Source organism: Tupaia chinensis, unplaced genomic scaffold, assembly GCF_000334495.1.
Source record: "Tupaia chinensis unplaced genomic scaffold, TupChi_1.0 Scaffold000028_1, whole genome shotgun sequence".
Classification (NCBI taxonomy): Eukaryota; Metazoa; Chordata; class Mammalia; order Scandentia; family Tupaiidae; genus Tupaia; species Tupaia belangeri.
Genome location: NW_006159458.1, coordinates 201,909 through 215,617, shown reverse-complemented (window position 1 = coordinate 215,617; position 13,709 = coordinate 201,909). Strand labels below are relative to the sequence as shown.

General features: G+C 42.3%; 1 protein-coding gene across 3 annotated transcripts in view; it reads right to left on the bottom strand.

Moving 5' to 3' along the window:
* Positions 1 to 13,659, bottom strand: part of IPO8 (importin 8) — a 92,762-nt gene extending 79,103 nt beyond the window's left edge. For 2 of the 3 annotated variants that reach the window (XM_027770926.1, XM_027770927.1), the window contains exons 1-2: positions 13,311 to 13,659; positions 7,231 to 7,312 (exon numbers count right to left, since the gene is read on the bottom strand). In XM_027770926.1, coding sequence (XP_027626727.1) covers positions 7,231 to 7,312; positions 13,311 to 13,394 — 166 coding nt within the window. In that variant the 5' untranslated portion in view covers positions 13,395 to 13,659. The remainder of the gene's footprint in view (positions 1 to 7,230; positions 7,313 to 13,310) is intronic. The other variant, XM_006140247.3, reaches the window with a different exon arrangement.
* Positions 13,660 to 13,709: the final 50 nt, after the last annotated feature.

Genomic DNA, 13,709 nt, shown 5'->3' with positions numbered 1-13,709 from the left:
GAGGAAAAAAAAAAAAAAAAAAAAAAAGCCTCGTGTGGCTCCTCTATAGAGAAGGAGGTAGAAGCAAATAAATACATTCTGGGGGAAACAGAATAGGTTTTCTCCTCATACACCCCAAAATTCAGCATCTGACAAATGACCTTCTTTTCCACCTCCAACGCTACATGGCAAGCGGTCTTACCAGTTCATAAATGAATGGGCGAATTCTCTGTCAGACTCCAAGCCTCTTCCAACTGTGCAGCGTGTTTAGAGAAGAGCTGACTGCAAGGCTTGGCCCACAGGCCAAGGTGATTGGTTGAAGGCGGGCACCTGACCCCAGAGACACTGGGCCATCATCTGGTTAGTGACCTATGAAATGGCTTGTTACAAAAACTTTATAAAACAAAAGCAGGAGCCAGCAGGTGGCGTGTTGGATAGAGGTGCTGGATTCCCACATAGTCGACTGCAGTCGAGTCCTGGACCTTGGGCTTGCTTTCTCGCTTTCCCTTTCTCTCTCTCTTTCTGTCTCTCGCTGATCAAATTGAAAATGATAATAATAAATAAATAAATTAAATAAATAATTATTTTTAAAAACAAAACAAAACAAAAAAGATACACACTTCTCTCTTTCTCAAGCACAAAGAATTGTTACTTAGGCTTTACCGTCTGGACCCAGAAACACAACTATGATGATCGAATGGATCCCAAAACCTCAGAGAGAAGAAAGTGCTCTTAGCTCAGTGAAGCAGAAGGCCGTGACTTTTCAGTTGATGTTTCTAAGCCTTTCATTTTTTATTTTTATTTTATGGCCCTTCTATCCTTTATTATTACTTTAATCTCTTGAAGGCTAGGAGATCAGATAATAAATGTGAAAATTATGTCGAAAATTAGACTAACTAGATTCTGAGTACGGGCCTAGAAGTTTCCTACAAATAAAGCATATGAGTTTTTTATAAAAGAGCTTTCTGAAGTGCCTCCACACTGATCAGAGGCATCTCGCTGTTTATTTCTAGGTTCTGTGCTCGAGAATGCTGAGTTAATCTTAAGAAACAAACAACCTCTGAATAATAAAAGCACATTGAATTCTGATAACCTCTGCCAGGCAACTGATAGAAAATAGAAACCATGCTATTTTTCAAACAACGGTCCCACATCAGTCACCACCGATGACTTCCTCGGGTCTAATATCATACCCCCAACCACCAGCATTAATCCAAACTACTCTCCTCATAGCAGCTCCAAAACGCACTCAGGGAAGTACACAGCTGAACCGAAGTTTACACATACTAGAGGAATTTTACTAAAGGGTTTCTTCTCTTCAGGAGTATGAAGTAAAAAAAAAAAAACGGACACAAAAGCAACTTGAGAGATTCCTGATCATAACTATCCTAACTTTGATGGCCTTCAGGCCAGCAAGTGGTGTGGGGATAAAGGCAGGTGGGTCCCACCTCGCCAGCTGTGCAGTTTGAGTCCTGGGCCAGGCAGCTTGAAAAACACACCAGGTATACATATGTGCGTGGCGAAATCCTGAGAGGAGGATGAAGAAGGGGTTGTGCTGTGGCCATCCCCCTGGCGGTGCCTTCTCTCCTTTTCTCTCTGGAGAGCACATGTGCCCTAGAGCAAATTCAAAAAAATAAAAAAGAGGGGCTTCCTTCTTCACACATGACATAACTGTATTAACAATACTATTGTGTTTATCAATACCTCAAATGAAAAGCCACAGAGCCAACATTCAAATTTAAGTTTGGCTTGGCACCATCAAAACATTACATTTTTCACCTATTTCTCAAAAATTCACAGTAAGAAAGGACATTCAGGACCAGCAGATGGCGTAATGGTTACATCATTGGGCTCCCACGTAGTCAAACGCAGCTTAAGTCCTGGACCCAGCGACTTAAAACTCAAGCCGGACACGTGTTTGTGCATACCTAAAATCCCAAAAGGAGAATGGAGGAGAGGGGCTATGGCATGGCCATCTTCCTGGGGGCTGATTTCTCACTTTTGATCTGTCTCTCCAGCAAGGGCACATACCCTATAGCAAAAATCTCTCTCTAAAACAAACAAAAAAAAAGTAATGACATTCGCTAAATAAACTTGACTGATGGTAGCAAGAACATTTCAGAATTGCCCACAAGCGAAAAAATAGAGCAGAAAATTTATAAATGGTGCTTAAATTCAAAATAGTTACAATGTAGAATTTTACAAAAAGTATTTCATTCTCTGTAAGAATTTAATTCTCTGGCAAAATAGTTATGGAGTTGGACTCCCAGATGGCTGACCACATGCCTGACCACAGTTTGCGTCCAGACCCAGTGGCTTGAACATCACACCAGGTGCATGGCCATGCATGCTCAAAGTCCTGAGAGGACAGAGCAAGAGAAGAAACTGTAGTGTGGCCATCCCCTGGGAAGCGATTTTGCACTTTCCTGTCTCTGTCTCTCTCCAGCAACTGCAGGAACCCTATGGCAAAAAACTTAAAAAACAAAAAGAAACAAACCAAAAAAAGACTGCTCTAAGAAAAGTTACCCAGAAAAATTAGAAAATGACCAATGTTCTGTAACTAACACATTTGAAATCTACATAAATTATGAAAAAGATTGTCTTTAAATTTTATTGACACTTTGGGACTGGCAGGTGGCATGGTGGTTAAGAGAATGGGCACCCACATGGCTGACCAGTTTGAGTCCTGGACCTGGTAGCTTGCTTTCTCACTCTCTTTCTCTCTCTCTCTCTCTCTCTGTCTATTCCTCTCTGGTAAAATTTAAAATAAGTAAATAAATAAAGCTATATCTTAAAAAAAAAATTACATTTTATATCAAACTTCATTACTTTATTCAAAGGTACTCAAAGCTGTACACACCTAGTACAGGATAAGAAAAATCTAACATTCTATTTCACTTTTGATTGAAAAATAAGTAAAAACAATTCAGTGATAAGAGTCAGAATTATAAATGTTAATATTAATATCCATATACCTAGAATTTCCATTTATCATTTATTCTATTTTTAAATTTTCCATAGGGGCCAGCAGCTGGTGGTGGTTAAGGGCACTGGACTCCCACATGGCTGACAGCAGTTTATGTCCCAGACCTGGCAGCTTGCTTTCTCACTTTCGCTACCTCCCTCTCTCTCTCTCTGTCACTCTGTCCCTCTTTGGTCTAATTAAAATAAATAAATAGGGGCCAGCAGGAGGAGTAGTGGTTAAGAACGCTAGACTCCCACATGGTCAACCACAGTCTGATTCACAAACCTGGCAGCTTGCTTTCTCACTTTCGCTACCTCCCTCTCTCTGGTCAAATTAAAAATAATAAATTAATTACTTAAAAAGACAAAAAAAAAGTTCCCATAAGTACCCACGGATATATGCCCAAAGATGTTCATATAGCATTGTCTACTGCCAACGATGAAAGAGGACGGTGACAGAAATGTCCAGAAACACAAATTAGTTAAGTAAACTGGGAACAGCAGTCGGCGTAATGGCTATGCCGCTGGACTCCCCTGTCGTCAACCATGGATCGAATCCCAGACCCAGTGGCTTAAACTCACACCAGGCATATGTGTGTGCATGCCCAAGATCCTGAGAGAATGGAGGAGAAGGGATTGCAGCATGGCCATACCCCCTAGGGAGTGATTTCTCGCTTTCTGTCTATCTCTGTCTTTCTGACAGGCGTACGTGCCCTATAGCAAAAACTTCTTTCAAAAAAAAAATTAGTTAAGTAAACTATAGTAGTTCTATAGAAAGAAATACTGAACAGCTGAACAGCTATAATGAAGCACATATATGTGCACTGACATGCACCCTCAGGTACATGATCAAATGAAAAACAAACTATAAAACAGCACCGTAATATAAACATTAAAAAACAATCATGCACCAAAGTTGACAGCAGCTATCTTCAGTTGTGGTATTAAGAGTATATAATGTGGGGCCGGCAGGTGGCATGATGACTTAGGCACTAGACTCCCACATAGCAAACTGTGGTTCAAGTCCTGAGCCTGGAAGTCTGGAGTGTGTGCCTGTGTCCCCAAAATCCTGAGAAAAGAATGGAGAAGGGATTGAGGCATGGCCATCCGCCTCACCCCCAGAGAAGATGATTTCTCTGCCTCTTTCTGGCAAGTGTACACACCCTATAGCAAAAATTTCTTAGGTCCAGCAAATGGCATAATGGTTACATCACTGGACTCCCACAGAGTCGACCAGGGTTTGTGCCCCAGACCTGGCAGCTTCAAGCTCATGCTGGGCATATGTGTATGCGTGCCCAAAACCCCAAGAGGAGAATGGGGGAGATGGAACTGCAACATGGCCAACCCCCCAGGGGGTGATTTCTTGCTTTCTGTCTCTGTTTCTCAAGCAAGCGCACACATTCTAAAGCAAAAATCTCTCAAAAAATGTTTTGCTTTTTCTCAAAAAGAGAAAGGAGCATATAATGTGGGGTCAACAAGTAGGATAGTGGTTAAGGCACTGGACTCCCCACATGGCAGTTAAGGTCCTGGACTTGGCAGCTCACTTTCTCACCCTTCCTCTGGTAAAATTAGAAAAAGATAGTAAATAAATACATAAATAGTTATTTTAGAAAATAAGAAAAGGAAAATGAAAATAATTATTTCCAAGTTATCTTATTTATTATTATTATTACTATGAGAGAAAAAGTGAGAGAGCAAGCTACCAGGTCCGGGACTTGAACCACAGTCAGCCATGTGGGAGTCTAGCAACTTAACCACACCACCTGCTGGTCCTGAATTTTTCTTTTTTTTAATAATGTATATAACGTGGGCCAGCCAGTAGTGAGGTGGATCCCACATGGCCAACTCTGTAGTTCAAGTCCTGGACCTAGTACTTAAAAAGCGCACTGGATGTGTGCACACACACCCAAAATCCTAAAAGGAGAGAGAAATGGAGGAGAGGGGATTGCAGTGTTTATCACACCCTCACCCAACCCCCACTGGCAAGCACACGAACCCTCTAGAAGAGGTTTAAAAACAAAGTAATGGGGCCAGAAGACGGTGTAGAAGATACAGAACTGTATCCCACATGGCCTACTTCAAAGTTTGAGTCGCAGACCCATCGGACTGAAAATCATGCTGGGCACGTGTGCTTGCATGCCCAAAGACCCAAAAGAATGAAAGAGAATGGACTGCAATGTGGCCAACCCCCCGGGGAGTGATTTCTCACTTTCCCTCTCTGTCTGTCAAGTGAACATACCCTATAGCAAAAAAAAAAGAAGTAATAGAATGTAAAATTTATGCATTTTTGTAATGTTTATATATTATATTTAAAATTAATGTAATAAATTGTTTTAAGATCTTTTTAAATTCTATTTCTAAAAAGCTTCACAGAAACTACACAATAGCCCTAAAAATACTTAGTAAAATAGACTCCATTTAGCAAAATGCTATTTCAGAACATCTCTTTATTAAAAAAAAAAAAACTAAAAATTATGGAAAATTTAGAGAAGTTTCATAAACTTATTAAAGTAAACAAGTCCAATATGAATGTTCTTCCATACTTTTTTTTTATCTTAACGACAAAGGGATCTTTTAGGAAATTACTCAAACATATATACATATACATGCATATTTAAAAGCTTAATAATTCCTTATTTGTTTATACTATGTTCAAATAACACTAAGTATCTTTACAGCACATTGGTGATGATCTCATTTCTTTTTTTCCTTTTAGTTTGCTATAGGTCTCCTGTGCTTGTTTAAGATAGACCAACAGAGGGACCAGCAGTTGGCATAATGGCTATGTCACTGGACTCCTATGTAGTTGACCGTGGTTTGAGTCCCAGACTCAGTGGCTTAAACTCATGCTGGGAGCATGTGTGTGCGTGCCCAATATCACAAGAAGAGAATGGAGGAGAAGGGATTGCGGCATGGCCATCCCCCACAGAAGGGTGATTTCTTGCTTTCTGTCTCTCTGACTTCCGTCTTTCTGGTGAGTGCATGCACCCTATAGCAAAAACCTCTCTAATAAAAAAAAAAAAAGATAAACCCTCTCTAAAAAAAAAAAAAAAAGACCGCCAGAGATGGGAGGGAGTGAGTGATGGCCATGGCCATGTCACCATCCTTTCTCCACTCTCCTCTCAGGATTTTGGGCATGCACGTACATGTATCCAATGTGGTTTTTCAGGCTACTGGGTCCAGGACGCAAACTGCGAAGTCAGCCACGTAGGACCCAGCCTCCCTAACCTTCACTCCACCTGCTGGCCCCATCTCATTTCTGTAACTGTTTATCCTACATGAACATGAATGAATTTTCACCTAATATTAATGATGATCATTTCTCAGTGACAACTGCTGAATAATTTTACTTTCTTCTTTGTATTCTTCTATACTACCCAAATTATTTATAATAAGTATATGTCACGTAATAAAAGTCATTTAAATATATTTATTTTTTAAATTAGCCATTGCCACTTTACTCCCCTTCAGCTTGTAATCCTCACCTTTTTTAACTCAAGACAAGTAAGACTTTTTCAGTTTTCAATCTTTCTGGGCTCTAATGACCAATTCATTAAAAAAAAAAAAAAAAAAAAAAGCGGGGGGAGGGCCTGCAAGTGGCATGGCAGTTAAGGCGCTGGAGTCCCACAGGGCCGACTGGTTCAAGTTCCGAACCAGGCAGTTTACTTGCTTGTCTCTCTCTCTCTCTCTCTCTCTCTCTCTCTCTTTCTCTGGGGAGCTCACATGCCCTATAGCAAATTTAAAATAATCATCATAAATAGAATTAAATAAATTTTTTAAATAAAGTTTAAAAAAGAGGGAAATAAAATTACATGACATCATGGAACTACATCAGACCTCACAAACTTCAAAGTACATTTCAAATTGCAAACCAAAGTCAGGCTGCCCAACCTCTGGGCAGCACGTGACCTGCTGCACAATGGCACCTGCACGCGCATTAATGTGTATCAAATCGTGGGCTCAGTAAGCTCGGCTATGGGCTCCCAGTAATCGTAACAATGAGGGAGACCAAGCTACGAACATCAGAAAAGCTAAGGGAAAGACAGGGCAAGGTTACAGCAGCAAGGAGCTGATGAGCTGAAGGGAGCGGAGGAGAGTACTAGAGGAGGTCTGAGAGGTCGCCGTCTACCTCGGAAGTGGGGCAGGGGTGGGCGAGAAGTGAGCTTTGAAGTTATCGGTAATACCTTCATGTATTCCTCATTTCAAGAAATTATAGATATTTAGAACTAAAATTCACTCTACTTTCATTTACAAATAAATGTCCGAAGAATAAAAAAAACAACTCACCTGCCTGGCGTACTGGAAATTCCACATGGTCAGAAACTATAATCCGAAGTAAACTGGGGGCAAAATTGATAATCTTGTAGGACTGAAAGTACAAAGAAATATTTGTATAAAATAGGGCGACAGCTCTTAGCACCTCTTATTACATACAGCACTATCCAAATAAAAGAAAAATGTTTGAAGCGAGAAAAACTCCAAGATAAAATGATGATTACTAAAATACTTTAAAGAATTATTTAATTTTGGGGTCAGCAGGTGGTGTGACGGTTGAGTAAAGTGGACACCCACATGGCCAACCACGGATTGAGTCCTGGTCCAGGTGGCTTATCTTCTCACTCTTCCTGTTTCTGTCTCTCTCTGGTCAAATTAAAATAGTAACAGGGGCCAGTAGGTGGTGTGGTGGCTAAGGGCACTGGACTCCCACATGGCCAACCGCCGTTTGGGCCTGACAGCTTACTTTCTCACGTTCTCTCTCTCCCCCCCCCCCCCAATCTGGTCAATTTAAATAAATAAAAAGCTAAATAAAGTAATTCTTTTTAAAAAATAAAAAGCAGTAATCACGATAAATAAAATTTAATAAGATGGTTCTTTAACAAAAATAAAAAAAAGAATTTACTTATTTTAATTAGACGAGAGAGAGAAAGAGAGAGAAAGGAAAAAAAAAAAGTGAGAAAGCAAGCCATTAGGTTCCGGATTTGAACCACAGTCATAAAGTACTACAAGTCAAAAAAAAAAATTTTTTTTCTTTGGTCCAGCAAGTGGCATGGTGGTTATTGCCACTGGATCCCACAGTCAACAGTGCAGTTTGAACCCCAGACCTGGTGGCTTAAGAAATGCTGGGCACAGGACCAGCAGATGGCATAATGCTTACATTGCTGGACTTCCATATAGCCAACTGTGATTCAAATCCTGGACCCAGTGGCTTGAAACTCACATTGGGTGCGTGCACGTGTGTGACCAAAATCCTGAGAAAAGAATTGGAGAAGGGATTGCGGTATGATCATTCCCCTGGGAGGTGATTTCTTGCTTTCTGTTTTTCTGTCTCTCCAGCAAATACACACCCCTATAGCAAAAATCTCCCTTTACAAAAAAAAAAAAAAAGATTATTTTTTTAAATAAATATTTATTTTATTTTTTATTTATTCATTCATTTATTTTTTATTGACCAGAGAGAGACAGAGGGTGAGAATGAGAGAGAGAGGAAGTGAGAAAGCAAGCCACCAGATTCAGGACTTGAACCCCGGTCGACCATATGGGAGTGTCCAGCGCCTTAACCACCACACCACCTGCTGGTCCCAAAAAGATTCATTTTTAACAACAGTTTACAGTTTAGCAAAATTAATACAGCTTAGCCCAATCTTTTATACCTTCTACATACACATTGTAAAATAACTCATAACTTTTTAGATATTGTCAGATCTTACAGTGAATCAAAGATTAAAACAGCTATATACTTTGATCATAAAACTGACCTCAGTTTTTCTTTAAAAAAAAAAAAAACTTATTACATATAAATATAAAGTAACTTTTATACTTAGATTAATGCTACTGACTGGAAAGTAGTTACTGGGAAGCTACTTTTCTACTTTTATTTCAACACTGTTACCATCATACATACTTTGGAACTCCCCTTTTTACAACTGCCATTTTTAAAGAACTTCTGAAACTGTCTTCTTTCAGCTTTAATTCCATGTATGAATGTATGTTAATATGGTCAGCTAACACTCAAGAGGTAAATTCAGATCTAGTCTCACTATTTTCCTCACAAATATTTGCCCAAATTCTTTGTCCCTCTTTAGGCTTCAAGCTACTAACAAAATAATAAGACTCATTTCTCATTGATTTCTTGGGGATGTTTTATGTCTGTTACGTTTTGTGAAAATAAGTACTTTGCTAGCTTAGCTAACTCTACACTTTATGAGAACTCCTATAAAGCAAGCACCTGATGCTTTCCTACTCTCGGCCTCACTGCAATAACTTACCTTTCTAGTCGGCTGAGGGCCTTGGCTTTTCTTCCCCCTCCTCCCCCAGAGCACATGAGTTTGCCAGAGAAGCAGGAGGGGGGACAGAGAAAAAAGGAGAGAGCACCACCAGTGGGGCATGTCACACGGCAACCCTTTCTCCGTTCTGCATCCTGTCAGGGTTCCGGGCACACACATGTGCCAGGCATGTTTTTCAAGCCGCTATGGCCAAGACTCAACCAGAACTGCTTGGCTGGCCATGTGGGATCTAGCTTCCTTAACCATTAGGCCCTGGGGCCACATGAGGGCCTTTTCAAAACTGCTGTTCCCTCCATTCTTTTCCTAAGTTTTTGCCCCGCTCATCCCTTCACAACATCTGGATCTCTGCCAAATGTTCTTCAGAGAATATCCTACTGAAACATCCTACTACTGTTTCCCTGTAAGTACTTATGATCTGAAATTAAATTCCAGCAGTCCCCTCTTACCTGCAGTTTCAACTCCCCACAATCAACTTTGCTAGTTTCTTTATTATAGTTTGAGACAGGCCACATTCACATAACATGTATTACAGAATATTGTTATAACTGTTCTATTTTATTAGTAATTATTACTATTTTATCTTACTGTGCCTAGTTTACAAATTAAACTTTATCATAGGTGTGTATGTATAGGGAAAAAATACAGTGTAAGAGGGTACTTAATTCAAAAGTTTATGGAAAATCAAGACCAACAAATGGCATAATGGTTACGTCACTGGACTCCGACTTGGTCAACCACGGTTTAAGTTCTGGACCCAGTAGCTTGAAACTCATGCCAGGCGCATGTGCGTGTGTGCCCAAAATCTCAAGAGGAGAATGGAGAAGAGACTGCGGTATGGCAATCCCTCCTAGGGGGTGATTTCTCGCCTTCTATCTCTCTGTCTCCCTGTCTCTCTCTGTCAAGTACACACGCCCAACAGCAAAAATCCCTCTCTTAAAAAAAAAAAAAGTTTATGGAAAATGAAATTGAAGTATGAGTTTATTTTGGTGCAAAAAAAGATTGTTGAAATCCATGCATGACTTTCTCAATATGCATGTCCCATGCATTTACAATATAACTCAATAAATGTATATATTACTCATATAAACAAACTCTCTTAGAGGGCAACAAAAATACATGCAAGGGGGACCAGCAGTTGGCATAATGGCTATGTCACTGGACTCCCATGTAGTTGACTGCAGTTCAAGTCCCAGACCCAGTGGCTTAAACTCACACTGGGCACATGTGCGGGTGTGCCTAAGATCCCGCGAGGAGAATGGAGGAGAAGGGACTGCGGTGTGACCATCCCTCCCCAAGGGGTGATTTCTCTCTTTTTGTCTCTCTGTCTCTCTCTGTCTTTCTGGCAAGTGCAAGTGCCCTATAGAGAAAACCTCAAAAAATAATAATAAAATCCAAGGAAAGCAGGGACTCCAAAGCTTGGCCATAGATGTACATAACCATTATTTCCCTACTGAAGCCACGTGTAGGGTGATTTATTAGAAGACACCTTCTAGACGAGTTACTGAACCAAGATACCCACTCATTCCTACTCCAGTGCTGCTGCTAAAGGGACCGGTGGCCTAGAGACAAAGGGCAGGTGTACAGGACTCATTCTTTTTTTTAAAGAGATATTTAATCTGGGGACCAGCAGTTAGCGTAATGGCTATGTCGCTGGACTCCCATGTAGTCAACCATGGTTCGTGTCCCGGACCCGGTGGCTTAAACTCACACTGGGCACATGTGCGTGTGTGCCTAAGATCCCGAGAGGAGAATGGAGGAGAAGGGATTGTGGCGTGGCCATCCCCCCTGGGGGGTGATTTGTCGCTTTCTATCTCTGTCTCTCTGTCTGGTGAGCGCACGTGCCCTTTAGCAAAAAAAAAACTCTCAAAAAAAAAAAAGAATTATTTAATTTTATTCATTCATTCATTTATTTATTTGTAATTTGACCAGAGACACACAAACGGAGGTGGGGGAGAGGGTCTGAGACTTGAACCCTGGTCAGCCATTTGGGAATATCCAGGCCTTAACCACCACACCACCTGCTGGTCCCCCAGGATTCATTCTTAATATCCTGAGATAACATTGAGAATGCACTTTCCCATAGAAATAATATCACAAAAAGAAGTCAGGGAACATGTCGCCAGTAACAGAAAAATGTGAGTCTAAATCTTGTTTACTCACTTTCCTCTTTCTCTCTGGTCAAATTAAAATAAATGAATGAATGAATAAATAAAATAAAATAAATAATTATTTGAAAGAAAGAAAATCATGTCACGCATTCCCAAGAGGAGACTGGAGGAAAAGAGACTGTCGCACAGCCACCCCCACTGGGGGGCGGGGAGGGTGTGATTTCTCGCTTTCCCTCTACCTACAGGATTCCCCACCTACCTTTTCTACTCCGGTAACATCAACCACACTTACATACTGATGAGTCAGAAACAAAGCAAGGTTAGATTAACCCATAGATAAATGTAACATTATATCAGAGATATGTTCCCTTGGGGCCACCAGGTGCTGTGGTAGTTAAGGGCACTGGATGGCAGTTCGCGTCCCAGACCTGGCAGCGTGCTTTCTCACTTTCTCTCTCTCTGTCCCTCTCTGGTCAAATTAAATTAAATACATAAAGTTAAATAAAAAATAATTCTTTAAATAAAAAAAGATATGTTCCTTCTCAACACTATCAGAGTCACACGTGGCTCCATTGTGAGAAGAGGTTCACAAACAGGCCAACTCTGTATGCACAGGGGACTGCAAATTCAGCTCTAGCTTTGTCCTTCCTAACTAACCCTGGATTACTGTTCTTCCAGCCAGCCAACACACAGTGCTTCCACACTGCAAAGCCTGGAGCAGGTACAGACTACAGCTTCCCCCTACTGTGAGTGGCAGTCCTTTTCTTTTAGAGGCACCAGTACATTCCCTCTGGGCTTTGGTTAACTCAACCACTCCTCCACAGCTGGTGTTTTTACTCTCACTTTCACTTCTAGGGAATCCTGGATTCACACCTACTCCAAACTCCATTCAGGTTCCCCATTAAAATAATCAAAACACAAGTCTGCAGCGTAAAGCCAACACTAGCAGAAACATTCACTTAGGACAGTCTACGTAGGTGGCACAGAATCACCTAGGGAAATATTTAAAATACAAGTGCTCCCTCCCCACCAACTCCTATGTTTCTGATTGTTTAAACCTGGGGTGAGGCCCCCTAATTTGTATTTTCAACAGGTGCTCAGGTGGTGGTAATGCAGCTGGTTCCAGGTACTCTTGAGAATCAATGATTTAGGAGCATTCCTTTACATTTTAAGGATTACAGTAACCTCAAAACAGCTGTCACTCCGTTTCAGAAAGAGATCTTAATTCATACTTTTTACTGAGAGGTCTTGTTCTTACAGGTAAGCAGGAAAAATCAGCTAGTGTCTGGGATCATTAAATTTCTGAAATGTTGGGAGATAACGCTGGAACAAGATCAAGGCTGGTTAAGAAGAGTAGGAGACTGAGGATAAAAGAAAGTCTTACACACTAGCACTTAGAAGAAATCCCTCCACACACTCATTACCCGATGTCTTTGGTAAGGCAGTACCCCATGAAAACTACCTATTCTTCCCAGAGCCTCCTCCCGACTGCTTTCCAGCAAAACTGTGCCAATCAGGGTCAAAATAGTCCTGCCAAGCCCACAGAAGTAGGCAATGGGCAGGGTTTCCCACAGCAACACCTTAAAAGGGCTGGGTCTGGAGAAAAGCTGAACTCGGATTCGAATGTGTAGTGACTTTGCCCACCCGCGCAACCAAGTCAGAGCATTTAAGTACAAGAAAGCACACCCAGAAAATACTAGCAAAGGTTGCAAAAGCTTCTTTTTGCGGACCAAGTGGGCTGAACAAACTGCACTGGAGAAGAAAGACGACAGGAAAAGATGCAAAGGTGGCCAACAGGTGCGCGAGCTGTTTAGCACAGATTCTGCGAGCGCGGCTCCACCGGAGCGGGGAGCGGAGGGCGGGACAGGCCGAGCGCAGCGACAGGGTCCCGAGCCCCGCGGGGGGTGGAGAAGAGGGGCGCCGAGGAGCGCGAGCGCCGCGAGCCGGTGGGGGACGCCGCAGGCCCGCTCCTCACCTGGTTGAGCTCGTTCTCCGCTGCAATCCGGAGCTTCGGGTCGATGGTGCCCTTCAGCGCCTGGATGATCCGGTTGAGGTCCATCTCCGCGGGTGGGGGCTCCGCGGCCCCCGGACCCGTAGGCCAGACTGCAGCTTGAGTTTCCTTGGGACCCTCTGCGCCGCCGCCTCCTCCGCGACCCCGGGACTACCTCACTCCCCACCCCCCGCCACCGTCGCCACCTGCAGCCACTTGCTGCGCCACTCTCACTCCGCGCCCCCTGTCCTCCCTCTCTCCCCCCCACAACTCGCTCTCCATTCACCCTTTTACGACAGCTGGTGGGAAGCGGGAGAAGGAAGGAGAGGAAGCGCCGCTTCCTTTACGGCGGCCTGGGCCGCGGGCGTGCAGCGCGGGCCGGCT